The sequence below is a fragment of the Rhipicephalus microplus genome, chromosome X, assembly GCF_043290135.1.
Source record: "Rhipicephalus microplus isolate Deutch F79 chromosome X, USDA_Rmic, whole genome shotgun sequence".
In the NCBI taxonomy this organism is placed as follows: domain Eukaryota; kingdom Metazoa; phylum Arthropoda; class Arachnida; order Ixodida; family Ixodidae; genus Rhipicephalus; species Rhipicephalus microplus.
The window spans coordinates 362,106,718-362,127,527 of NC_134710.1; the positions used below are offsets into that span (position 1 = coordinate 362,106,718).

Genomic DNA, 20,810 nt, shown 5'->3' on the forward strand with positions numbered 1-20,810 from the left:
GAGTTGATTGTACTTTTGTTCGCTTGATTTTGTCTTTATTGCGCAAATATTTTATTAAATACCATGAAAGAAAGCACTCGTGGCCGAGTGGTTAAGGCAATGGTCTCGAAAACCGTTGGGGTGTCCCCACGCGGGTTCGACTCCCGCCGACGGCATGTATTACTTTTTTCTGAATTTTACCATGTGTAAGTGCGTTTCCATGATCTCCGGGGTATGACACCTGAGCCGGGCCTGCATGACAAATTTATTTTTATCATTTCCTATAACCAAGCCACTGTGATGAATGGATGGAAACAACTTAATTGAAAGTCCTTCAATGTTCACAACCTTAGCTGAGGACTTTCATGAAGGGTTCTCAAGGGCTTGCCTCGTAACCACTTCTCGGGCTGGCGTGAGTGTGGAGACATGGATAGACACCTGCTACAAGTGGCCACTGTCAACCAGTGCGACACGGAAGAGAAGCTCCGTAGCGTCCACTTGTATCTGGAAGACGCGGAAACAACCTGGTTCAAGAATCGGGCGAATATTAACACTCTTACGTCTTCTGCCACCACTTGATCTTTGTAACAAAGCACTTCGACAACAAGTGTGTGTGTTGTTCCAGTTTACATGCAAAACTTACAAGTACCACTCGGGTATTGCGTGAAAAAAATGTGCCACAATTACACCAGACTGAGAAAGATGTCCGTCTGCAGTTGCCGCCAGATGACTCAATGGCATCGTTTCAGCTTGGTGTGAGGTGGAGGCCATATCCACCTACCTAAGTGGTAGAGCTTAGTAATGTAGGTATAACTCACTAAGCGCTTTTCGAAGTTCGACGTGTATGCTGATATCCGTCCTGTATATTGTCACTTCGCTCCATTTGTCTAGAGCAGGTTCAGTTTGGTCTGAGCAACAGGAATCTTACCAAGCGCATAGGTTATGCTTGCTTGCTTGATTCATTTTCGTGGCTCTCATCAACTAAGAGGAATCAGCCAAGAAGCCGGCGGTTAATATAAGTCAATACCTTAAAATTATCTAGGCTGGGGAATAAGAAACAATTTGTTTAGACTTGACGGAAATATTTTGGCAAAATGTAAAGAAAGGTAAAAGAAAAAAAATATTACAATTTTTTAATAATTGAGGTGTTGTCATTGTATGGAAATCTTCCTAAGGTTAAAACTATACATTGTAGTAGTTGAGTAATAAATGTTAGATTGACTAGCGAAAATTGTGAGCTGATGTTGGCTCAGCAAGGTTATCTTTTTGTGTTACATAGGAATTCGCAGAGAGCCCCGAAGATGTTCCTGTTGCCGGAGCGGGGACACGTGCAAGCTTCTTCAGTGGTGTGGGCCTTCGTTTTGACATACGAGCCCCTACTAGAAGCAGGGTCAATATTTGCTGTAAGCTTGAAGCAATCTGTGCAGTTCACCGTTGACCAGCGCAGAATGTTGTGGAAGAGATAAGATCCATGAGTCAAATAAAGGAAAAAATTTAACGAAATCTTCCCAAAGGGAACCCTGACGGGGTGCGAAGCAGCTGCGTTGCGCACGGGTGGCGTCATGGGTTGAACGGCGCTTACGTGGGTGCTGCAGTGAGCACTGGAAGATTTATTTGAAGTGATGGCTGGCGTAGTTCTTGTGGTTTTATCTGAGTCGACATGCGCTCTGGACCGGAACTGGCGCGCGCTTCGCCTTGACTACCACGACCTTGTGATTGGTGAAGTGCACACTGAGAGGTTCCTGGATACATTTGATGTTGAAGTTGGCAAAGACCAGATTGATGCACGTTCCCCTATAGTTGTGGGTAGTTACCTTTCCGCGGACACGCACTTCAGTGAGTGCTCCTCAGGCCTGTAATCAATGAGCGATTCCCCTCCTTCTTCACTGATATCAACGTTGAAGTCTCCCGCGACTATAAGAGGAGCGCGTCGACACGCCTCGCCGCGATTACTCAGTGTCTCCTACAGTGTGCATGGATCCTATTCATTCGGAAGGTTGAGAGGGAGTAACAGCACAAGGATCGCGACGTCGCCGACGCGCACGGCAACATACTGGGAGCAGGAGCGTCTTGGAGAAGTTCCCGGTCGTTGCTCCAGATCGACGTTTAACGCGCATAGCGCACGCTGACTCCGAATGTGAACAGCGATTCCTCCATTGTTGACAGCCATAAAGAGGTTGAAGCGAGAAAGATGACACGCGGCGAGCGGTCACAAGCTGGTGACATAGTGATGTCAATGCGCGCACACAGCGAGGGAAGGCGTGACCTACATGGAGCCTCCCCAAAACCATATGGGCCAAAGGAGCGTGGTGCGGATGGAAGTACAGCGTTACATAGGCTAGAAAAAGAGGTGCTTCGCATATAATAACATAATGGCTATCGCAATGCAATCCCTAGGTGAATGCTTAAGGGGCCCTGTGAGTTTTGCAAAAGCAGTTGACGTCCAGGACATGTTCATCTTGCACGGACAGTAAATTCAGGAACTGTAGTGCGTATATTCTGTTGGAATTTAAAAACGAAACATTTGGGACATGGCAGAGCCTACAGGGAAAAACACAGAGTAGCACATTCGTGTTCGTCTCTTGACCCGATGCGCACCGTCACATGCCGTGATTGTAAGTAATGATCAATCATTTAGCCCACGAGTACATTACCACAATAATAATTAAAAAGACAACTCCTAAATTACCAAACGCACATATATGCACATGCCTTATTATACTTGGGAGTGCATATGCCATTTGTATTTTCAGGTGCTACGTAGTGGTACAAAAATTTCCGTGAAATAATAAGTTAGATAGAAAACGTTTGGCAGTGGGTGTAGTTATTTAGAGTGCCACTTCAAGCCAGTCAGAAAAGACGTGAAGTACTACCTCCAATATATTTGCGACAGTGAGATACGGAAAGAAATGACACTTTGAAAGATAATTTTTGTAGCGATATGCAGAAGTTGAAGCTAGTTTTAAAAAGAACAAAAGAGAGTCAATACAGCTGTCAGAATTGGCACGTATAAAAAAACCGGCAGGCCTGCGCAGAAGGCACAGCACAGTCACAGCGAAAGCTAAAACAGCGCCCTTTCAGAGCGTAGAGTATCTCACGAACATACGTAGAGGGAAGTGTGGCGCAAACGTCTATTCGAATTTAAGGGGCCTCGTTTGAGCGTTGGTAATGACTGTATATGTGTCTGCGAGCCTTGTGTTGAGTGGAGCCTCGGCTCGCGAATATGACAGCCTAAATGAAGCTTCTGTAATACAAAACGTTTGTATGCGGATCTCATCCATGCGTAATATATTATAACATAAAAGTGCACTTACCTTGACGGCACAAACAGCGAAAAAATGTAAACAGACGTCATAAAGTGGCAGAGTGAACGCTCGCTTTGTCGTCTACATGCCAAGTTTAGTGGCCGTGGGGTACTTGTTACGCTTTGTTTATTTGTACATTCACGCAGAAAGTTGTGTTAAATAAAACAGGTTCCTATGCAATGACAAAAAAAGCTTATTACGTGCTCTTTCAGTAACAAACTATTATTTTACGAAAAGTACGAAAATCCGAGTCAAGCTGAAAGCTCACATAACCCGTCATTCCCTTTGCATCAAGCACCTCACTACCACTAGATTTCTCTCTAGGTAATTTTCTGAAAAACTGTATAATTCAGTGCCCTTTTTGAACCCTCATTTGTTAACTGTTGCAAGCACACTTGCGGGGTACTGACTACGGCATTCCTAAAACTTATTTATGTGTAGTACGCTGGCATTCACTATGCTGTCATTCTTCTGAGCTGGGTGGTGCCTGCTAAACACTTGCAAGGAATAGTTCATGCAGCGACTGACGACAATGAAGTGGGTATGCGCCACAGTTTATAGGCGATCAAGAACATACTATTGTAATTGTTTTGAGTAATGAATGACCCACTCGTTACGCTATTCGCAGTGTGTGATCAGTGGGTGTTCCATTGCTGTTTAAAACGCTTAATGATTTAACGCGATTCCTTTCCCGTCGTTGAGCTAGCTTAAGGCAACTTAGCGAAAGAGTCCGAAGCAGCTGCGTGGCTCTGTGGTAGAATACTGGGCTGGAAAGCAGTGAACCCGAGTTTGAGCCCAAGTGTGGCCTTGGTGTATTCATTTTTTACTGAGTTTTTTATTCCTCTTTACGTACACGCACGGCCATGGTGACGGACAACTGCGGCACCACGCGTGACACATGTTTTGATCTCAAAACAGCTCTCGCTGTAGTAAAACGAACCCGGGGCTTTCTAATACTGTACCTTTAGGCGGAGCCACGCAAAACTCCTTAACGACAACACAACGAAGGCTACCGATCGTAGCGCCACAAGTGGCTTGACGTGGTTTGAACCTTCTCTTTCTGCACTTTGGTACTGCAGACGTTCTAAGCTCTATTCTGTTGTAGTGCACTTAATCGTGGTTCATGTTCCTAGCCCGTTCAAACCACAAGAAATAAAAGACACACAGAAAAGCGAACACGCAATTGCAAACACAAGGGTCACTGAAATCACAATAAGGTAAAGCTCACCGAAAGCTTAAGCGTACTTGAAAAATGCTGCTCTCATTCACACAATTTTTTAAAGCTACAATCAATATTATTCAATTGCAGACTACCACCAACCAAGGGCGATAACATTTTTTTTTCAGGGTTCTCAGGAGCATCTCTAGAATCTTGACATTACCGGCAATGCTTCAGAGCGCCGGTTTTGCTCAAGAGCCAGTCTTAACGCACCGAACACGATATTTTCATGATATCGCCTTTTGTGATTATATATTAATGCCCCCTTGGCAGACAGATAAGGTCACGTGTCTGATGCTTCAGCTTGCCTTCTGTTTATTCATTCGAACGCGTGAGCATGTGGGCGTATATTTGCGTTTAGAAAAGGATTCCGTGCTTTTCGACGGTTGTAGCCGCCCTTTAGTGCGAGCGTGCTGCGTTGTGTAACCGGCACCGCACAATCATTTCAACGCCGCGGAAGAATGAGAGACGGAACACCGCCCAGACCGGACCATATGTCTTTAGATGGCAGTTTGCCTATGTTCACAAAAAAGGTACCGTGTTATTCTCTCAACGTTGTCGTATTTCCTAAAACTTATCACGAAGATTCAAATGCTTTGCCTAAACTATCTTCGAATTGTGCCAGTTAGCCGGTGCCAGTCTACTCGAATAACAAAGTTCAAGCTACCTTCTCGATTACTCCACCATGTTTGCGTGGTTGCTCATTAGGCAATTATTGTTCCCGTGCTTTGTTTACATAAAATGCTTCGAAGAACGCGTCCCTCTGCTGAGGACTTCAGCCGTGTAGTCATGAAATCTTTATAATATATATTATATCTGTGACAGATTTTAAACGTGTAATTCACTTCCCGGGTTGCAAGATGCTACGAGCGTTTTGAGTGCGACTTTTTCTGGATCACCGAGCATTTTAATCATCCTTCTAATGGTAATACTCAACTCACATGCGAACGATGCCGTGACTATTTGCTCATGACGTTGGACGATGCCACAATTAACTGAACGCCAACCATACGGAGAACTTGGACACCTATACGTCTTCACAGAACACTGTGGAAGCGGGCTCGTAACACATTGAGGGTGCGAATGCATTTCCGCTTGCTCTATCCACTCTCTGTTAAAACGGAGCTATTATTGGATGGTTGAACACAGGACTTCACCTGCACCGGGCATATCGCAGCCTTTCTCGCATAATTTTGCACTCATTCAAAACAATCGCCGGCAAGTATTGTTTGCCATCTTCACAACTCGCGAGATTACCTTGTCCTTTGCTGCTTGAGCTTATGGGATTTCCACGCCAGAGCTCGTTGGCTATAACTTCGTACAGAAGCGCTTTCATGTTGTCTGCTTATAACACTCACCTGTCGACGCAGTCCGTGAGATCGATATGACGAGGCTTTCCTAGTGATAAGTTTGCCACACATTCACCAAAAAGGGAAGCGCGTCGCCTGACTTTATTTGCATGCCAAAATGCGTAGACAAAGATACACTGGCTAGTACTGCAGTGAAGACTGTTTGGATGAACACACAAGCGCATGGCTGGCTCCAATGCCAGTGGAACAGAACAGCCATCGTTGAATCATTGCACATGCGCCATATGTACACTGCGATACTGTTCGCACCACGCGCGCCGTGTTAGGGACAATTCGCGCCACGCGCACCGAGTCATGGATACGCAGATGGCTAACAAGTGTATACCTGATTTGATGCGCGGGGTGCAAATAGTAGAGCACCGAGCACATGCGACGCATGTCGTATTTCTAACCATGGCTGTTACGCGACGCTTTTATTGCCCCTAGCCAGGCGCGCGTGCGTTCAGTCTAAATTCTAATCGCTGTGCATCCAGGCACCTCTTACCAATCGCTTGCCTTCAACACAATGCACTTAGTAAGATCTTGCACCCGTATAATACCACGAACCATATCGTCATGCTAGAAACCCTAAGAAAAAAAATTTTAAAAAAACGAGAATCAATTTGTTTTGACCTACTCTTTTTCCTTTTATGTGTAATAGACCTCACTTTTAATAAATTCTGTAGCTATTGTGGTTACTGGCACGGGTGCGATGTTTTTTATATTGGCAGTATTTTTCTATCCGAAGAGTCCTTGAACCATACGTAGATGTCCTCCAGCCATGCTTTGAACAATAGCGATGCCGATCGCCCTCCATACGTTTTGATTAAGGTAATGCTTTGACTGGGTGAAACTGTGGTCAAGCACTGTCATCTTCATGTTTTCTACCATTTTGAAAGGAGAAAAAAAGCAGGGAGTTCCAGTTTTTCGAACGCTCGTCGTCACGTGAGATCACTGGCGTAGACAGGGGAGGCGTAACGGCCCCGCGAACTCCTTCCTTCGCGAATGTTTCTTTCGCTGTAGCTTCTCGGCGAAAACTCGCCGTTTTGTCGGTGCATGCCTCCAAACACCTCCCCCACTTGATGTCATGAGCGGCCCCCCTAAAAAACGTATCTTGCCATGCGCCTGCATGAGATAAGTTTACAGCCTCGAGCACTAGGCAGTCCTGGCCTCCACGATTAATTTCAGTGACGCGTCACATGACATAATTAGTAATTCTCAAACACGTAGGCACATGTCATTAGGCCTTCAGCTGACATTCTTGCTGCTGTTCTTGAGCAATGCATCATACGTGAAGCGAACGCAGCGCTATTGTTCTGCTGAGTGCAAACGCGTGCTTCTGCACGTTTTACGGTTGTAAATATAGCGGAAAGATGCTGTTGATTTGCCGCCTAAACCATCAAAAGTATTTATTAGTGATGAAATAAAATATAAATTATCTGTATTGGTTTCTGTCACTCTAAATATATCGGTATCTAGTGTCTAACCATCGCAGTCACTGACGGCACCACTGTTTTATTCCGTAAAATTCATCTGCGTTGTTGTACTCTGAAGTGTGAGACAGACACGCCCATATTTTATGGCTGTAGCGACGTTGGCGTGCAGTTTTAGTGTGCTATCTCTGTAGTTTCCCTGTGCAACATTTTAAGAACAGTCTGGGTGGAAGTGAACCTGATTGTTTGAGTGTATGGACGAAATTTTTTTAAGCAAATGATTTAACGTTTAGGGGCAGGAAGCCAAATATTGCACTCGAGTGACCAGTAACCAGGGAAATCATTTCGCGGCGTTTAACTACAGGGGCTGAGAACTCCTGCAGGTACTCGAGCTAAACTTGGCTAAAAACAATGAAGTCCTGGAACATCGATTGAATCTGTTGCATCTTTGGTAGATAAATGTTTGGGTGCGTTAATCTTTTACTAAATGCTGCACGCACGTAGCGCAAAAGCCTACTTGTTGCGTGCACCATTGTTTAAGTGGCATTTTCATCAAAGCAGCTTAACAAGACAAGGCCATTATTGAATAGTCTTGAGGAAAATGGATAAAGCAGCCCTGGGGCTCCCAATAAAGTCGTTGTGTCTATCCGAAGTGGAACCGGGACGAGTTGACTCTGTGACGGCCTAGGCCCTCTGACAGCCTGTAGTTGAAGAGTGACTGCAAAAGCGCCCCGCCGCGGCAATCTTGTGGTTAAGGTACTTGCCTGCTCGCCCGCAGGTCACAGGGTTGAATCCCGGCTGCGGCGGCTACACCTCCGATGGAGTTGGTAAAGTTTTTGGCCCATGTGCTCAGAATATTGTGCACGTTAAAGAACCCCAGTTGGTCAAAATTTGCAGAGCCTTCCACTACGACGTCTTTCAGAATTTAAGGTGGTTTTATGTTGGTAAAATCCACATATCATCAACTGCAAAGGCAGCCCCAAGTTTTTTATTTCAGAAGCTGAAATATATATATATATATATATATATATATATATATATATATATATATATATATATATATATATATCGCTCAGTTTGCCGCATCTAACTTTACCTGCTCTCTGCAGAACCGCCAGGGTCAGCGTCAACTCTATCCTCGACCACCGCCGTTACCACGAAACAGGAGGAAGCACCGTTCAACTGAACCTACACATGCTCGGGCAGTCAGCTTTTGTGGTTCCGAATCCTGTATCCTTCATGCTTTCATTGGTGGTTTTGTGTCGTTAGAGCACTGCAGACAGAATTCTCCTTCTTCGGACGGGGCCAGCCTGAAAACGCTATGCTCCAGACCACACGGTGCGGTGTTTTGAACTCATGCCCGTACCTCGCCCGGCCCGGCCCGTTTCAGCCAAAAATGCCTTGAGAATAAATGAGGCACTGTCGAATCGTCAGTTACTGTGAAGATACCTGTCGCGAACATTCTTTAGAGAGTGTTCTGACAACTTCTTTCAGTGTCACGGCGTTCACTTATACAATACACTTTTCAATAATTAGCTCGAAACAATTTCACGGATTATTTTCGGGGCATTAAAATTATAATCGGAGTATTAGCTGGCTGTCCTACACACTCGGTACAAATCACAAGCTCTTCATTTGGTATTTGAAAGAACGACCACAAAATGTAATGCCCTAATAAGGTGAAAATTACAGAATTTGCCATGAAAGGAAGCATGACTAGCATGGGAAGCAGAGCATGAATCAGTTTTGTTCATCGTGGGCACCACGTGTAATGTTAATGGATCCTTTCAAGTAAATCACGCGAGTTCACTTGATAGTTTCTGTTGCTGTTACACATTCCGGACTCTTGTTGGAGCATGCTACGTGGGTTCATCGCCACGCTATACGGAGGCACGTCGCTTCAACACGTGTCTGCAGAATCCCCGACAACATCATGTGGATGCTGAGTGCGTAATGGGGAGAAGCCGCAGCCTCTTAAACAGCGTCTTACGCAAGCCCGAAAGCGCTAGAGGGTGCCAGCGCGTTCACAACAAGATAGAACATGTTGGTTCATCGCTGGTCTGCAGAATCTCCTTTCCCGGCACCATCAAATTATTGATTGATGAGAGTGTAAAAGGGAGAAGCCACAATGTCTTACCCAGCCACATACACAAGCCTCAACGAGCTGTGGCGTGTTTTGGCAGTGCTTGGGCCAGTTCTCGCCTATCAACAGTAAAGATGGTCACGTAAACCAGAATAACTTCGCCATACACTGCTTCACATCTAATAAATGGCAAAAATTTAGTCCGTCTTCATAAATGGCATATGGGCTGCGTCTTTTGAGTTCATGTATCAATCCTTTTGCAAACCTTGTTTATTGCGCAGTACAATAAAATAAAAAAATTTTTATGGTTGCATCTGAGAGAAAGGCACCAGGCTGAGCAGCGTTACTAAATTAACGCTATCATATCAACTGTACGGCATGCAACGGTCCCTAGCGTTCAATACGTTTTTACGACAAAAACAAGGAATGGTTCTAGCCCACTCTTCTTTCCGAATCGCCACCACCACAGAGCCATATATCTGTCGAAGCGAGCCACACCAGTTAGTCGGCGAACCACTGTTCATGCTGTTTCCTGACGATGCCTATCTCGTTGTATTCATGAAACGCCTTCAGTCATTAACACTGTTGCCTAGAATCAAGAAAGAACTAAGGGCTTCTAAAGCAAACTTTTCGTAACAGCACCGAAGTGAACCCGACGGCAGCCTATTTAGCTCTCTTGGTCGAACAGGGTGTGTCAGGTGTTAGGAGAGCGGTATTCCGCGAGCACCAAGAGCGCGAAAATGGGTTGCCCTGTCACCGATGGCCAAAGCCGTTGGGGACATGGGAGCAAAGTGTGACTGTTTGTGGCTCATGGTTGGGGATGCAGGCTTGCAGCATTTGAAAAGTAGGCTTCAGTAGGCTCCATTTCAGGAGGCGTCAACATTCCAGTCGATAAAATACGTTGAATACCCTATTTAAGAAATGTGCACCATAGGAACGGTGGATTCCACCATTGTCGAAGGATTATGCTGTTGGAAATGTTGGTAGCACATGATGCATGGAGGAGCGGATGGTGGATGGCGCGCTCCAGTCGGCACTGCTAGAGTGCGAAGCAGCGTCAGAACCACCATGAGGAGCTGCCACTAAAAATAATAAAAATAAATGTATAAACAATGTAGAAAACATCTGTAAAGAAACGCTGCGACAGCGCTGAATCGATCTGCCACATTCGGATTCCAAACTGAGCACAATAACCACTGCACCACACGGCCAGGTGGAAACTTTAACGTTAAATTAGTAGTAAGCTCATGAACTCACTGTTTAACTTCAGTTCTGTTTGTCGCTTACACGAGATGGACGGGATCTGCACCTGCTAATAAAATTTTCACAATTTTTAAACACAAAAAACCGCTGCCTGTAACGATTGCCACTGCGATGATGGCAACAGCGCTATGTTTTTGTGAAAATTTACAACTCAGTGGACCGAACAGCAGGTGGACTTTCTCGGTGGTTACTACCAAGCTTATTATTCGTTTCTCACTCTTTTCAAAGCTGTTCAAGCTTTAGGACGCTTCTATGCTCAATCGATAGATAACGCCCACACAATTGATTGTGAAGTTTTTCGCGCAACGCACTGCGCAGTCGTGTTAGCGCACCGCTGTTGCTCTGTCGTTTGGAACAACTACATAACGGCTTGGCCAAAACAAATGCAGTGCGCCAGAAACATTATCCTATCAAATTGGTTCAGTAAGCATAAGAATTGACGAGTCTGTGTTCTCGCATAAGAGCCAGTGAAGTGCCGACGTGTGCGACCGGCGGCTGTCGGTGAGGGGAGGCATACATTTCATGGAAGTGCTGCAAGCGCGTGGCATCGTTGTTTTTCGCTCCTTGCGCAAAAAACGTACACAAAAAAGCTTCACTTAGGTTAAATGATGCTACAGCTGAGCTGTAATTTCATATTTGATTGTAAAAAGTGCGCAATATAAAACCCAGAAGCGCATATAACACTTGTACGGGCTCGGTCTGTAGGACTAAATATGGGTGGAAATCATGGCCGTAAATCTTAAGGGTAGAAGTCAAATTCCCTAGGGCTCGTCTCGACGCATGTCTGATGTGGCAGTTTATGCATATTCGCACGCAATTTGTTAACTTCGTTGTACAGCTCAAGAAATAGTGTGTAATAACCCAGAGTTGCGTTTTCAGCGTGGCGACATCATGTGACTGGTGTGTTGTGCTCTAACAATGAAAGGGGTAACAGCGACCTGGAGCTCATTCATTTCTCGACAACTGCGCGTCGATTTAAAACATTTATCACTGTTCACAAAGACAGCCCTAGTCTTCTAAACATCACAACAAAAAAATACTTCACGAATCTCAAACTGATGTCAGTACTATAAGGTAACTTGTTGTTGGGCTAGTTGGTTAAGCATTTCGAAAAGTTATTTCGAGCGCGAAAACTTGACACGATCACTCACACATGCACACACCCATGCATCAAACACACAGCGCTCACTTCCAACTGATTTATTCATAGCTTGAAGGCTTGAATATATACAGGACACATTTTGCGCACACACACCAAAAGAAAGCCAACAGCATACATTAGTTGGTAAAGCATTTTGAAAAGTTAATTCGAGCGCTAAAACTTGACACGGTCACTCACACACTCACACACGCACACATCCATGCGTCAAACACACAGCGCTCATTTCCAACTGATTTATTCATAGCTCGAAGGCTTGAATATATACAGGACACATTGTGCGCACACACACCAAAAAAAGGCCAACAGCATACATTATCAAAACGTACAGTTAATCAATGTTATAGCCTTAGAGCGATAAACTGAAGCTCGCTTGGTAACAACAAAATTGAAGGGGCGCTTACACAGTGATTTTTATTTTTTTCCATGAAAAAGGCTTCTAACACTTCACGTGCAGTTTTACTTGCGCTTCTGCCAAGAATCTTCGTTTCAGAAAATCGTGCGTCACAACCACACGAGATGACATGCGCAACCAGGTGCTCATACTTGTCAACCCTTTTCGTTAATTTTTGGGCGTGTTCCCTTAATCGGTCATTAATACACCGTTCGGTTTAGCCAATGTTCACTTTTCCGCAGGATAAGGGTATGGAGTACACAACCCCCATGGAACACTTAACAGAGGCCCTTTCATGTTTCTTCTGACAGCCGTGCTTCCTTCTATCGCACCCACTTTGACACAGTCTTCCAATTTTTTCTGGTGCGGAAAAAACCATCGGTACGCCGTGCCTGGCCGCGACTTTCTTCACGTTGTGCGAGACCTTATTGATATATGGCACATTTTGTGGCCTAATCCTTGAGGGCTGGGTAGCAGTCATCGCTTCCCGTGCTCCACGTTTAAACTTCTGCAGAAGTGATTCAGCAACGGCCGTAATGAACGATCGAGGGAACCTAGCAGCCTGTAGTCGGCTCACCTGATTAAGGAAACTAAGTTTAATGCTGTGTGGGCACGACCTTTTTAGCGCTGATTCTAAGCAAAGAGACGCAACGCCCCTCTTCACAATCTTTGAGTGGGCAGAATCGTACGGCAACAGCTGCTTCTCAACACGAGGATTATATGACCAGCAAAGATGCTCATCATTTCTCGTGAGGCTCAAGTCTAAAAACTGCAGACAAGCTTCTTGAGGCAAGTCAACAGTAAAGGAAAGCCCTCGTTCTAGTCTCATAAAAACGTTTGAAATAAATTCAGGGATGTAAGGTTATCCTGTTTATCTAAAATAATTAAAAAGTGGTCAGCGTACCTAAAAACCTTTAAAACCTCCCCTCCTTTGAAAGCATTGTCCAAGTCTCTATCTACAACCACTAAAAAAAATATCGCAAAGGACCGGTGCGACATAGGAACCAATGCAGATTCCTTGCCGCTGAAGAAAGGGCTTTTCGTCAAACATAATAAAAGTTGCATTGAGATAAATTTCTAAAAGCGATAAAAAATTGTCTTCATTAACACCCGCGTCATTGATAAAATCGACGTCACCATTCTCTTCTATGCAGAATTTTACAGAGGCTAGAAGCTTGTCATGCGGCACGCAATAATATTGATCTACAACATCCACTTAAAAGGCGTTGCCTGCGGTAACGCGAGACCGCAAAAAGTCGCACACATCACTTGAGCCCTTCGTACGAAGAGGGTCATTCACCACGAGCATCTTTAGCTTGCTCTGAAGAAATCTGCTAACGTTAATCTGCCAAGACCCTCCTTCACTAACAATAGTGCGAAAAGCTACATCCGGTTTGTGTGTCTTGGCCGAGAAAAAAACGTTCAGGTTGCTCCCTTTGCTGTTCTTTATGTCCTTAGCTAACATTGTAAGCCCAGCATTCTTGCAAAAATCAGCGAACTTAGACCTAACGCGAGTCGCTCCCAACTTAACTGGGCGGAAGTTCTTTTTGATAGCCGCTAAAGCCTTTTTTTTGTAAGCTCCTTCAGGCATGACCACAAAGCAACCTTCTTTGTCGGCTAGCATTAACGTTAATTTGTGGTTTTTAAAGAATGATACGATGTTATTCAAGCGTTTAAAATTACGTCTATCTTGATTCTGCGGTGCACATTTCGATAAACAGTTCATACCGTCTTGTAGGCATCTGTCCCGGTCTTGGTTGGCCTTCACTGACAAGTCCCTGTTTATTCCGACAAGTTCATGGGCAGAAATTTGAGGCGGGACGGCAAACCTTGGACCCTTCCGAAGCCATCTCTCGATTTCTGCCGGAATGTATGCGTCCTGTATGACCACAATGCGCTTTCGTTCTTACTTCTTTGCTTGTCAACCACCTTGAGCAGTGGGTTCAGGACCTGCTTCCACCTCACTTCCGTGAGTGCGCCCAGTTGCTGCCTCAGCCATCGAAGGTGTTGAGCAGCCTGCCATTGTGGAAGAAGACTGTAGTGGACCACGCGGAGCCAGTCATGAAACAAACGCACCTGACGCCAAAGTTCCGCCTTGAGAATCTTGCAGACTTTTTTGACATGTCTCGAGGATGGTTGAACACCTCCGAATAAGGCATAGATTGCAGTCCATAATCACCAGAATAGTTGGAGAGCACCAAACGTGTGGCATCAGGGGGTGCTCAATATTGATGAACACACACACAATGCGGTGTGTCCTTGAGAGTTGCGATGCTTTCAATTCTCATGTTGCGATCCTCTAGCTTGGTTTAGAAAAGGCTTTTGACTGCGTCCCGCAAGATGTGCTATTCTTCATACATGAACATGTCAATGTCGGATCAGTGATTACACAGGACATATTTTTGGCGCATAAGAACTCTACTACACGACTAATTATTAACAAGATCCCGGGGTCTCCCATTAGGCTGGAACGTTCTGTATGCCAGGGCTGTCCAGCAAGTCCACTCCTGTTGGCATTGTACATAGAGAGCTTAGCTTGGTCATAATAGAAAACGAGACCATCTGTGGTTTCAGACTCCTTGACGCCGAAGGAATGGTTTTGGCATACGCTGATGAAGTAGCAGTGTGTTGCACCACCAAAGAAAGTGTACAAGAGACAGTTGCCGTTGTTGAAATGTTGGAGAAATTACAGGAAATCGGGTTAATTGGGGAAAGTGTCTTGGGTTGTGGCATGGAGACTGGACATCAGCCCCAGATACCTATGTTACCGTTCACTGGTTCAATACTCCAGTAAAAAATCTAGCCGTGTCTTTCCAGCACTACAAAGACACTAATGACTACTGGACTAAACAAATAAAAGAAACGCGTGAAAGGACATCGCAGTAGAACGGCAACTGTCTCTCAATGTTTGCCAGAGCCACTGTATGCTACTACATATTTTGAATGAGCAAATTATGGTATGTGATGCAGGTTTTGTGTTGCTCACGGGTGCATGTGCAAAAGCTGCGTAGCATATTTGCTGTGTTGATATGGGGGTCTAGTTGGGAAAGATGTAGTAGGACGAATCTGTTCCGAAGAGTAAAACAGGGAGGGGGGGACTAAGTCTTTCGCATCTGTTCGTGCGACCACTCGTTAATCGTTTTATTTTCTTTCGAGATGTTCAACACCCCTTCTTAAGAATGGTGTGCCAGTTGCGCCTTTGTCGTATTCTGCCTAACTTAGTGGTCAGCGCCGCAATCATGCCCGGACCTACGCGAGGTTTCTTTAATGAAGTTGCGGACAGTGTCCGGTTCTTGTCAGTTCGGTTTTCCAATGAATATCTTTTTTCGGTCGGTCGAAAGAAATTGCATAAAAACAAATGTGACATAATTTTTCCAGTTGCTATGTATAGGTTAAATAATAGCGGGGGAAAAGGCAATGATGTTCTTAAGCGTGTTAAGAAAATGCAAATTCAGTCTAGTGCAAAAAGCTTTTTCTGTAAATTACACTCCGGAACGGTGCCGGTTAAGGCTTTTATAGAAAATAGATAACTTTATATGCCATGGGGCTCGAACTGTTTGATCTGCAAAAAGCCGGAGACCATAGATCACGTTTTTTTTGCATTATTGGGAAGTTTTTTACTTCCGGGATGTGTTACAGAGAACTCTAAAAAAGGAACTTCCCTTACATTCACTGGATATCAGGTTTTTAACAGTACAAAAAGACGAGCGACTGCCTTTTGATCTTATAATGCTGCTTGGCCTTCATTGTCTATGGCGGAAAAGAATGGCCGGTTACTACTATGACCCTGACAGGCGTCCGGCGCGCGTGCTTTTCCGCGAAAGCATCAGGATAGACGTAAAGTTAAAGGCTTGAATAACATCGTATTGTTCTTTAAAAACCACAAATTAACGTTAATGCTAGCCGACAAAGAAGGTTGCTTTGTGGTCATGCCTGAGGGAGCTTACAAAGAAAAGGCTTCAGCGGCTATCAAGAAGAACTTCCGCCCAGTTAAGGTGGGAGCGACTCGCGTTAGGTCTAAGTTCGCTGACTTTTGCAAGAATGCTGGGCTTACAATGTTAGCTAAGGACATAAAGAACAGCAAAGGGAGCAACCTGAACGTTTTTTTCTCGGCCAAAACACACAAACCGGTTGTACCTTTTCACACTATTGTTAGTGAAGGAAGGTCTCGGCAGATTATCGTTAGCAGATTTCTTCAGAGCAAGCTAAAGAATCTCATGGTGAATGACCCTTTCTGTAAAAAGGGCTAAAATGAATTGTGCGACTTTTTGCGGTCTCGCGTTACCACAGGCAACGCCTTTTTAGTGGATGTTGTAGATCTATATTATTCCGTGCCGCATGACAAGCTTCTAGCCTCTGTAAAATCCTGCATAGAAGAGAATGGTGACGTCAATTTTATCGATGACGTGGACGTTAATGTAGACAATTCTTTATCGCTTTTAAAAATTTATCTCAATGCAACTTTTATTATGTTTGACGAAAAGCCCTTTCTTCAGCGGCAAGGAAGCTGCATTGGTTCCTGTGTCGCACCGGTCCTTTGCGATATTTTTTTAGTGGATGTATATAGAGGCTCGGACAATGCTGTTAAAGGAGGGGAGGCTTTTAGGTACGTTGACGATTTTTTAATTCTTTTAGATAAACAGGGTGACCTTACATCCCCTGATTTTATTTTAAACGTTTTTATAAAACTAGGACAAGGGCTTTCCTTTACTGTTGAATTGCCTCAAGAAGCTTGTCTGCAGTTTTTAGACTTAAGCCTCACGTGGAATGATGAGCATCTTTGTTGGTCTTATAATCTTCGTGTTGAGAAGCAGCTGTTGCCGTACGATTCTGCCCACTCAAAGATTGTGAAGAGGGGCGTTGCGTCTCTTTGCTTAGAATCAGCGCTAAAGAGGTCGTGCCCACACAGCAGGAAACTTAGTATCCTTAATCAGGTGAGCCGACTACAGGCTGCTGGGTTCCCTCGATCGGTCATTACGGCCGTTGCTGAATAACTTCTGCAGAAGTTTAAACGTGGAACACGGGAAGCGATGGCTGCTACCCAGCCCTCAAGGATTAGGCCACAAGATGTGCCATATATCCATAGGGTCTCGCACAACCTTAAGAAAGTCGTGGCCAGGCACGGCGTACCGATGGTGTTTTCCGCACCAGAAAAAATTAGAAGCCTGTGCCAAAGTGTGTGCGATAGAAGGAAGCACGGCTGTCAGAAGAAACATGAGGGCCTTTGTTAAGTGTTCCATGGGGGTTGTGTACTCCATACCCTTATCCTGCGGAAAAGTGAACATTGGCCAAACCGAACGGTGTATTAATGACCGATTAAGGGAACACGCCCAAAAATTAACGAAAAGGGTTGACAAGTATGAGCACCTGGTTGCGCATGTCGTCTCGTGTGGTTGTGACGCACGATTTTCTGAAACGAAGATTCTTGGCAGAAGCGCAAGTAAAACTGCACGTGAAGTGTTAGAAGCCTTTTTCATGGAAAAAAATAAAAATCACTGTGTAAGCGCCCCTTCAATTTTGTTGTTACCAAGCGAGCTTCAGTTTATCGCTCTAAGGCTATAACATTGATAAACTGTACGTTTTGATAATGTATGCTGTTGGCCTTTTTTTGGTGTGTGTGCGCACAATGTGTCCTGTATATATTCAAGCCTTCGAGCTATGAATAAATCAGTTGGAAATGAGCGCTGTGTGTTTGATGCATGGGTGTGTGCGTGTGTGAGTGATCGTGTCAAGTTTTCGCGCACGAATTAACTTTTCGTGATGTCAGTACCTACGCGAAATGTAAACATATTCAAGGCCGTGTATTCTAAACTCCCCAAAAATTGAACGTTGTTGACACCACACGATTAAAAAATACACGTGCTAGAAAGCGTATTGAGCAGCGTTGGTTTCTTTTGACCATAAACATATCTCTGCCCATTCAAGAATGAAATGCTACAACTCAGTGATTTAACATACTGTGTTGTGTTTTCTTATCATTCCACCATCATCCACAAAGCTTCCATTACGCCACCGTCATCCACCTTGCTCACCAAGCCTGTCACCAAACACGTTTTGCCTCGCCACCATCAGCAGCCATTTTCCGTTGTCACTGCTATTACCTCGCAACCACCACCACCATCTGCCGCCATTTTTCCTCTCTAGCCGTCATCAGCCTTTATGACCACTACAGTTTCCACTATATCCATTAATATTTCGACCATATACACTAATTTTTCGACAATATTTACCAACGAGTCGGCATCCACCAGCCCAGAATTTCGAATAGGGTATCAAGTTCAAACAAATCAAACAGCGTACATACTCCATTGTATTCATATTTATGTGACCCGGCCCTAATACTGGCCTGACACAGGCCCAAGTCCACCGCTCACGGGTTCCACCCCACAAAACCTTTCGCGGCCCATCTTGTTCCACAAGGCGGGCTGTACAGTGCTCTAGTGTTCGTCATAATGGCATTACCTTCATGTGACAAACATTTCGTGGATATTTGTTTGACCACATGCACTCTGTAATCTCCGTTGAGACACTTCATTCGCACGATATTCTCGCAGTAAAGAAAGTGACCGCGGAAGTAACTTGAGTAAACTCTGCCCACACTTAAACTCTACAGTTGGTGTACAATTTAAAGCCCAAAAAGACATAGCAAATAATAAATTATGAGTGAATATTAGAGGCTTGAGCTAGGATAGGCTACTATTGGAATCTGAAATTGGCTACCTTCAATGCTAGATCACTATCTATTGAGGCTAGTTTAGCTGTGCTCGTTGAGGGATCGGAAGAGCTCAGCGAAGTTATCCGGACACGTTAGGCCTATACAGTGCTGAAGAATAGATATGTTCTATGCTTCTGCGAATTAGTTGACAGAAAAGAACAACTTGTGGGGTTTTCAATACACAAGAATATCGCTGGCAACATACAGGAATAATATTGCATCAGTGAGAGGGTGCCACGTATATAATGAAGTTTAACGAAAGGTACAAGATGAAGGTGGTACAGGCATACGCGACTATATCAAGCCATGATGATCATTTGGTTGAACGCTTCTATGGAGACGTGGAGTCAGCCATTAATAAAATAAAGACATAGTATACTAGTTTAATGGGCGACTTTAATGTCAAAGGGGGCAAAAAACAGGCGGGAACTTTGCAGTGAGGGAATATGGCTTCGGCTCTGTCAATACCAGAGGGGTGTTTTTAGTAGTGTTCAGAGCGTAATAATTTATGGATTTTTTATATCTTCTTCAGAAAAAGGGCAAACAGTATGTAGATGTGGTGAAGTCCTAATGGCGAAACTAAAAATGAAGTACACTTCATTCTGAATGCACACCTAGGCATTGTACAGGATATAGAAGTAGTTGGGAAGATCAGATGCAGTGACCATTGAATTGAAAGAGCTCGTATTCACCTAGTTTAAAAAAATCGGACAAAAACTGATACACAAGAAGCCAAATATTAAGCTGGTGCTGCGAAGGAATACTGGAATTCAGAGTTTTGCTTCAGTATCGATTCGAGGGGAGAAATGGGGTAACCGACGTTAGCATTAACAAAATGAATGATAATAATACTAGTATCATCAAAGGCTGTGCAATTGAAGTACAGTCACTACACAGGAAACTAGAAAACTATCACGGGAGACGAAAATATATTTTAAGAGACGACAAACAATGAATGTCCCAAATGCAACCGACAACATAGAGCTAGTTCAAACTTTCGAAGTTATTCAATAGGCGCAAGGAAGATGACACCAGGAGGTGTATTATGGTGACACTTGAGAAAGCTGTGAGAAGTGGTAGAAGCCTAAAATCTGCGAATGCAGACTTGTGCGTAACGAAAATCGGATGTATCCATTGAGGAACAAGGAAGGCCATGTAATCAATATAGATAGGATAGTCAAGACAGCGGAGGAGTCTTATAGAGAGCTGTACAGAAGCCAAAACGACCAGGCTGATATCGTGAGAAACACTAATGAACCGAAGGAATTTGACATCCTACCAGTAACGACAGGGGTAGTAAGGAAAGCCCTAAAAGGAATTCAGAGGCAAAGCCGCTGGTGAGGATAAGGTAACAACGGACCTCCTGAAAGATGGCGGAGAAATTGTGCAAAAAAAGTTAGCCACCTTGTATACAAGTGCACCCTCACCCTAAAGGTACCACAATCTTTGCAGAACCCCTAAATCATCCTAGCCCATAAGAAAGGAGACGTGAAGGACTTGAAAAGTTACAGGCCAATCAGCTTCCTGTCCATCAATCTCTTCGATGCAATTCACCGCGTGTTAACAGGAAATATTCCAGACCCTGAATTGGGAAGAGTTACGGATTAGCGTCAATAGAGAGTATCTACTAACCTGCTATTCACTGATGGCGTTGCATTGATGAGTTACTCAGGGGGAAAATACAGCTGATGATTACTTATTAGGACACGAAAATCAGAAAAGTATGACTGAAAATTAACGTCCAAAACTAAATTAATGTGCAAGAGTCTCGGCAATTTGGGATAAGTAGATCAAACAGCACTTTGCGATAGGTGGAGAGACGCTGAAAGTTTGAAGAAATATGTCTACTTAAGACAGGTAGTAACGGCGGAGGCGAACAATGGATTGAAATAACATGAATAAGGATGATGT

At 44.3% G+C, this 20,810-nt stretch overlaps 1 protein-coding gene and 1 non-coding gene across 2 annotated transcripts in view; both read left to right on the forward strand.

The window, feature by feature from the left end:
* Positions 1-73: 73 nt before the first annotated feature.
* Positions 74-155, forward strand: TRNAS-CGA (transfer RNA serine (anticodon CGA)). Its single transcript has one exon. It is a non-coding gene; the product is annotated as a tRNA-Ser (tRNA).
* Positions 156-4,806: 4,651 nt separating this feature from the next.
* The window catches only part of LOC119161966 (membrane-associated tyrosine- and threonine-specific cdc2-inhibitory kinase-like), a 101,873-nt gene continuing 85,869 nt past the window's right edge, over positions 4,807-20,810 (forward strand). The window contains exons 1-2 of the mRNA XM_075879907.1: positions 4,807-5,036; positions 8,395-8,515. Coding sequence (XP_075736022.1) covers positions 4,965-5,036; positions 8,395-8,515 — 193 coding nt within the window. The 5' untranslated portion in view covers positions 4,807-4,964. The remainder of the gene's footprint in view (positions 5,037-8,394; positions 8,516-20,810) is intronic.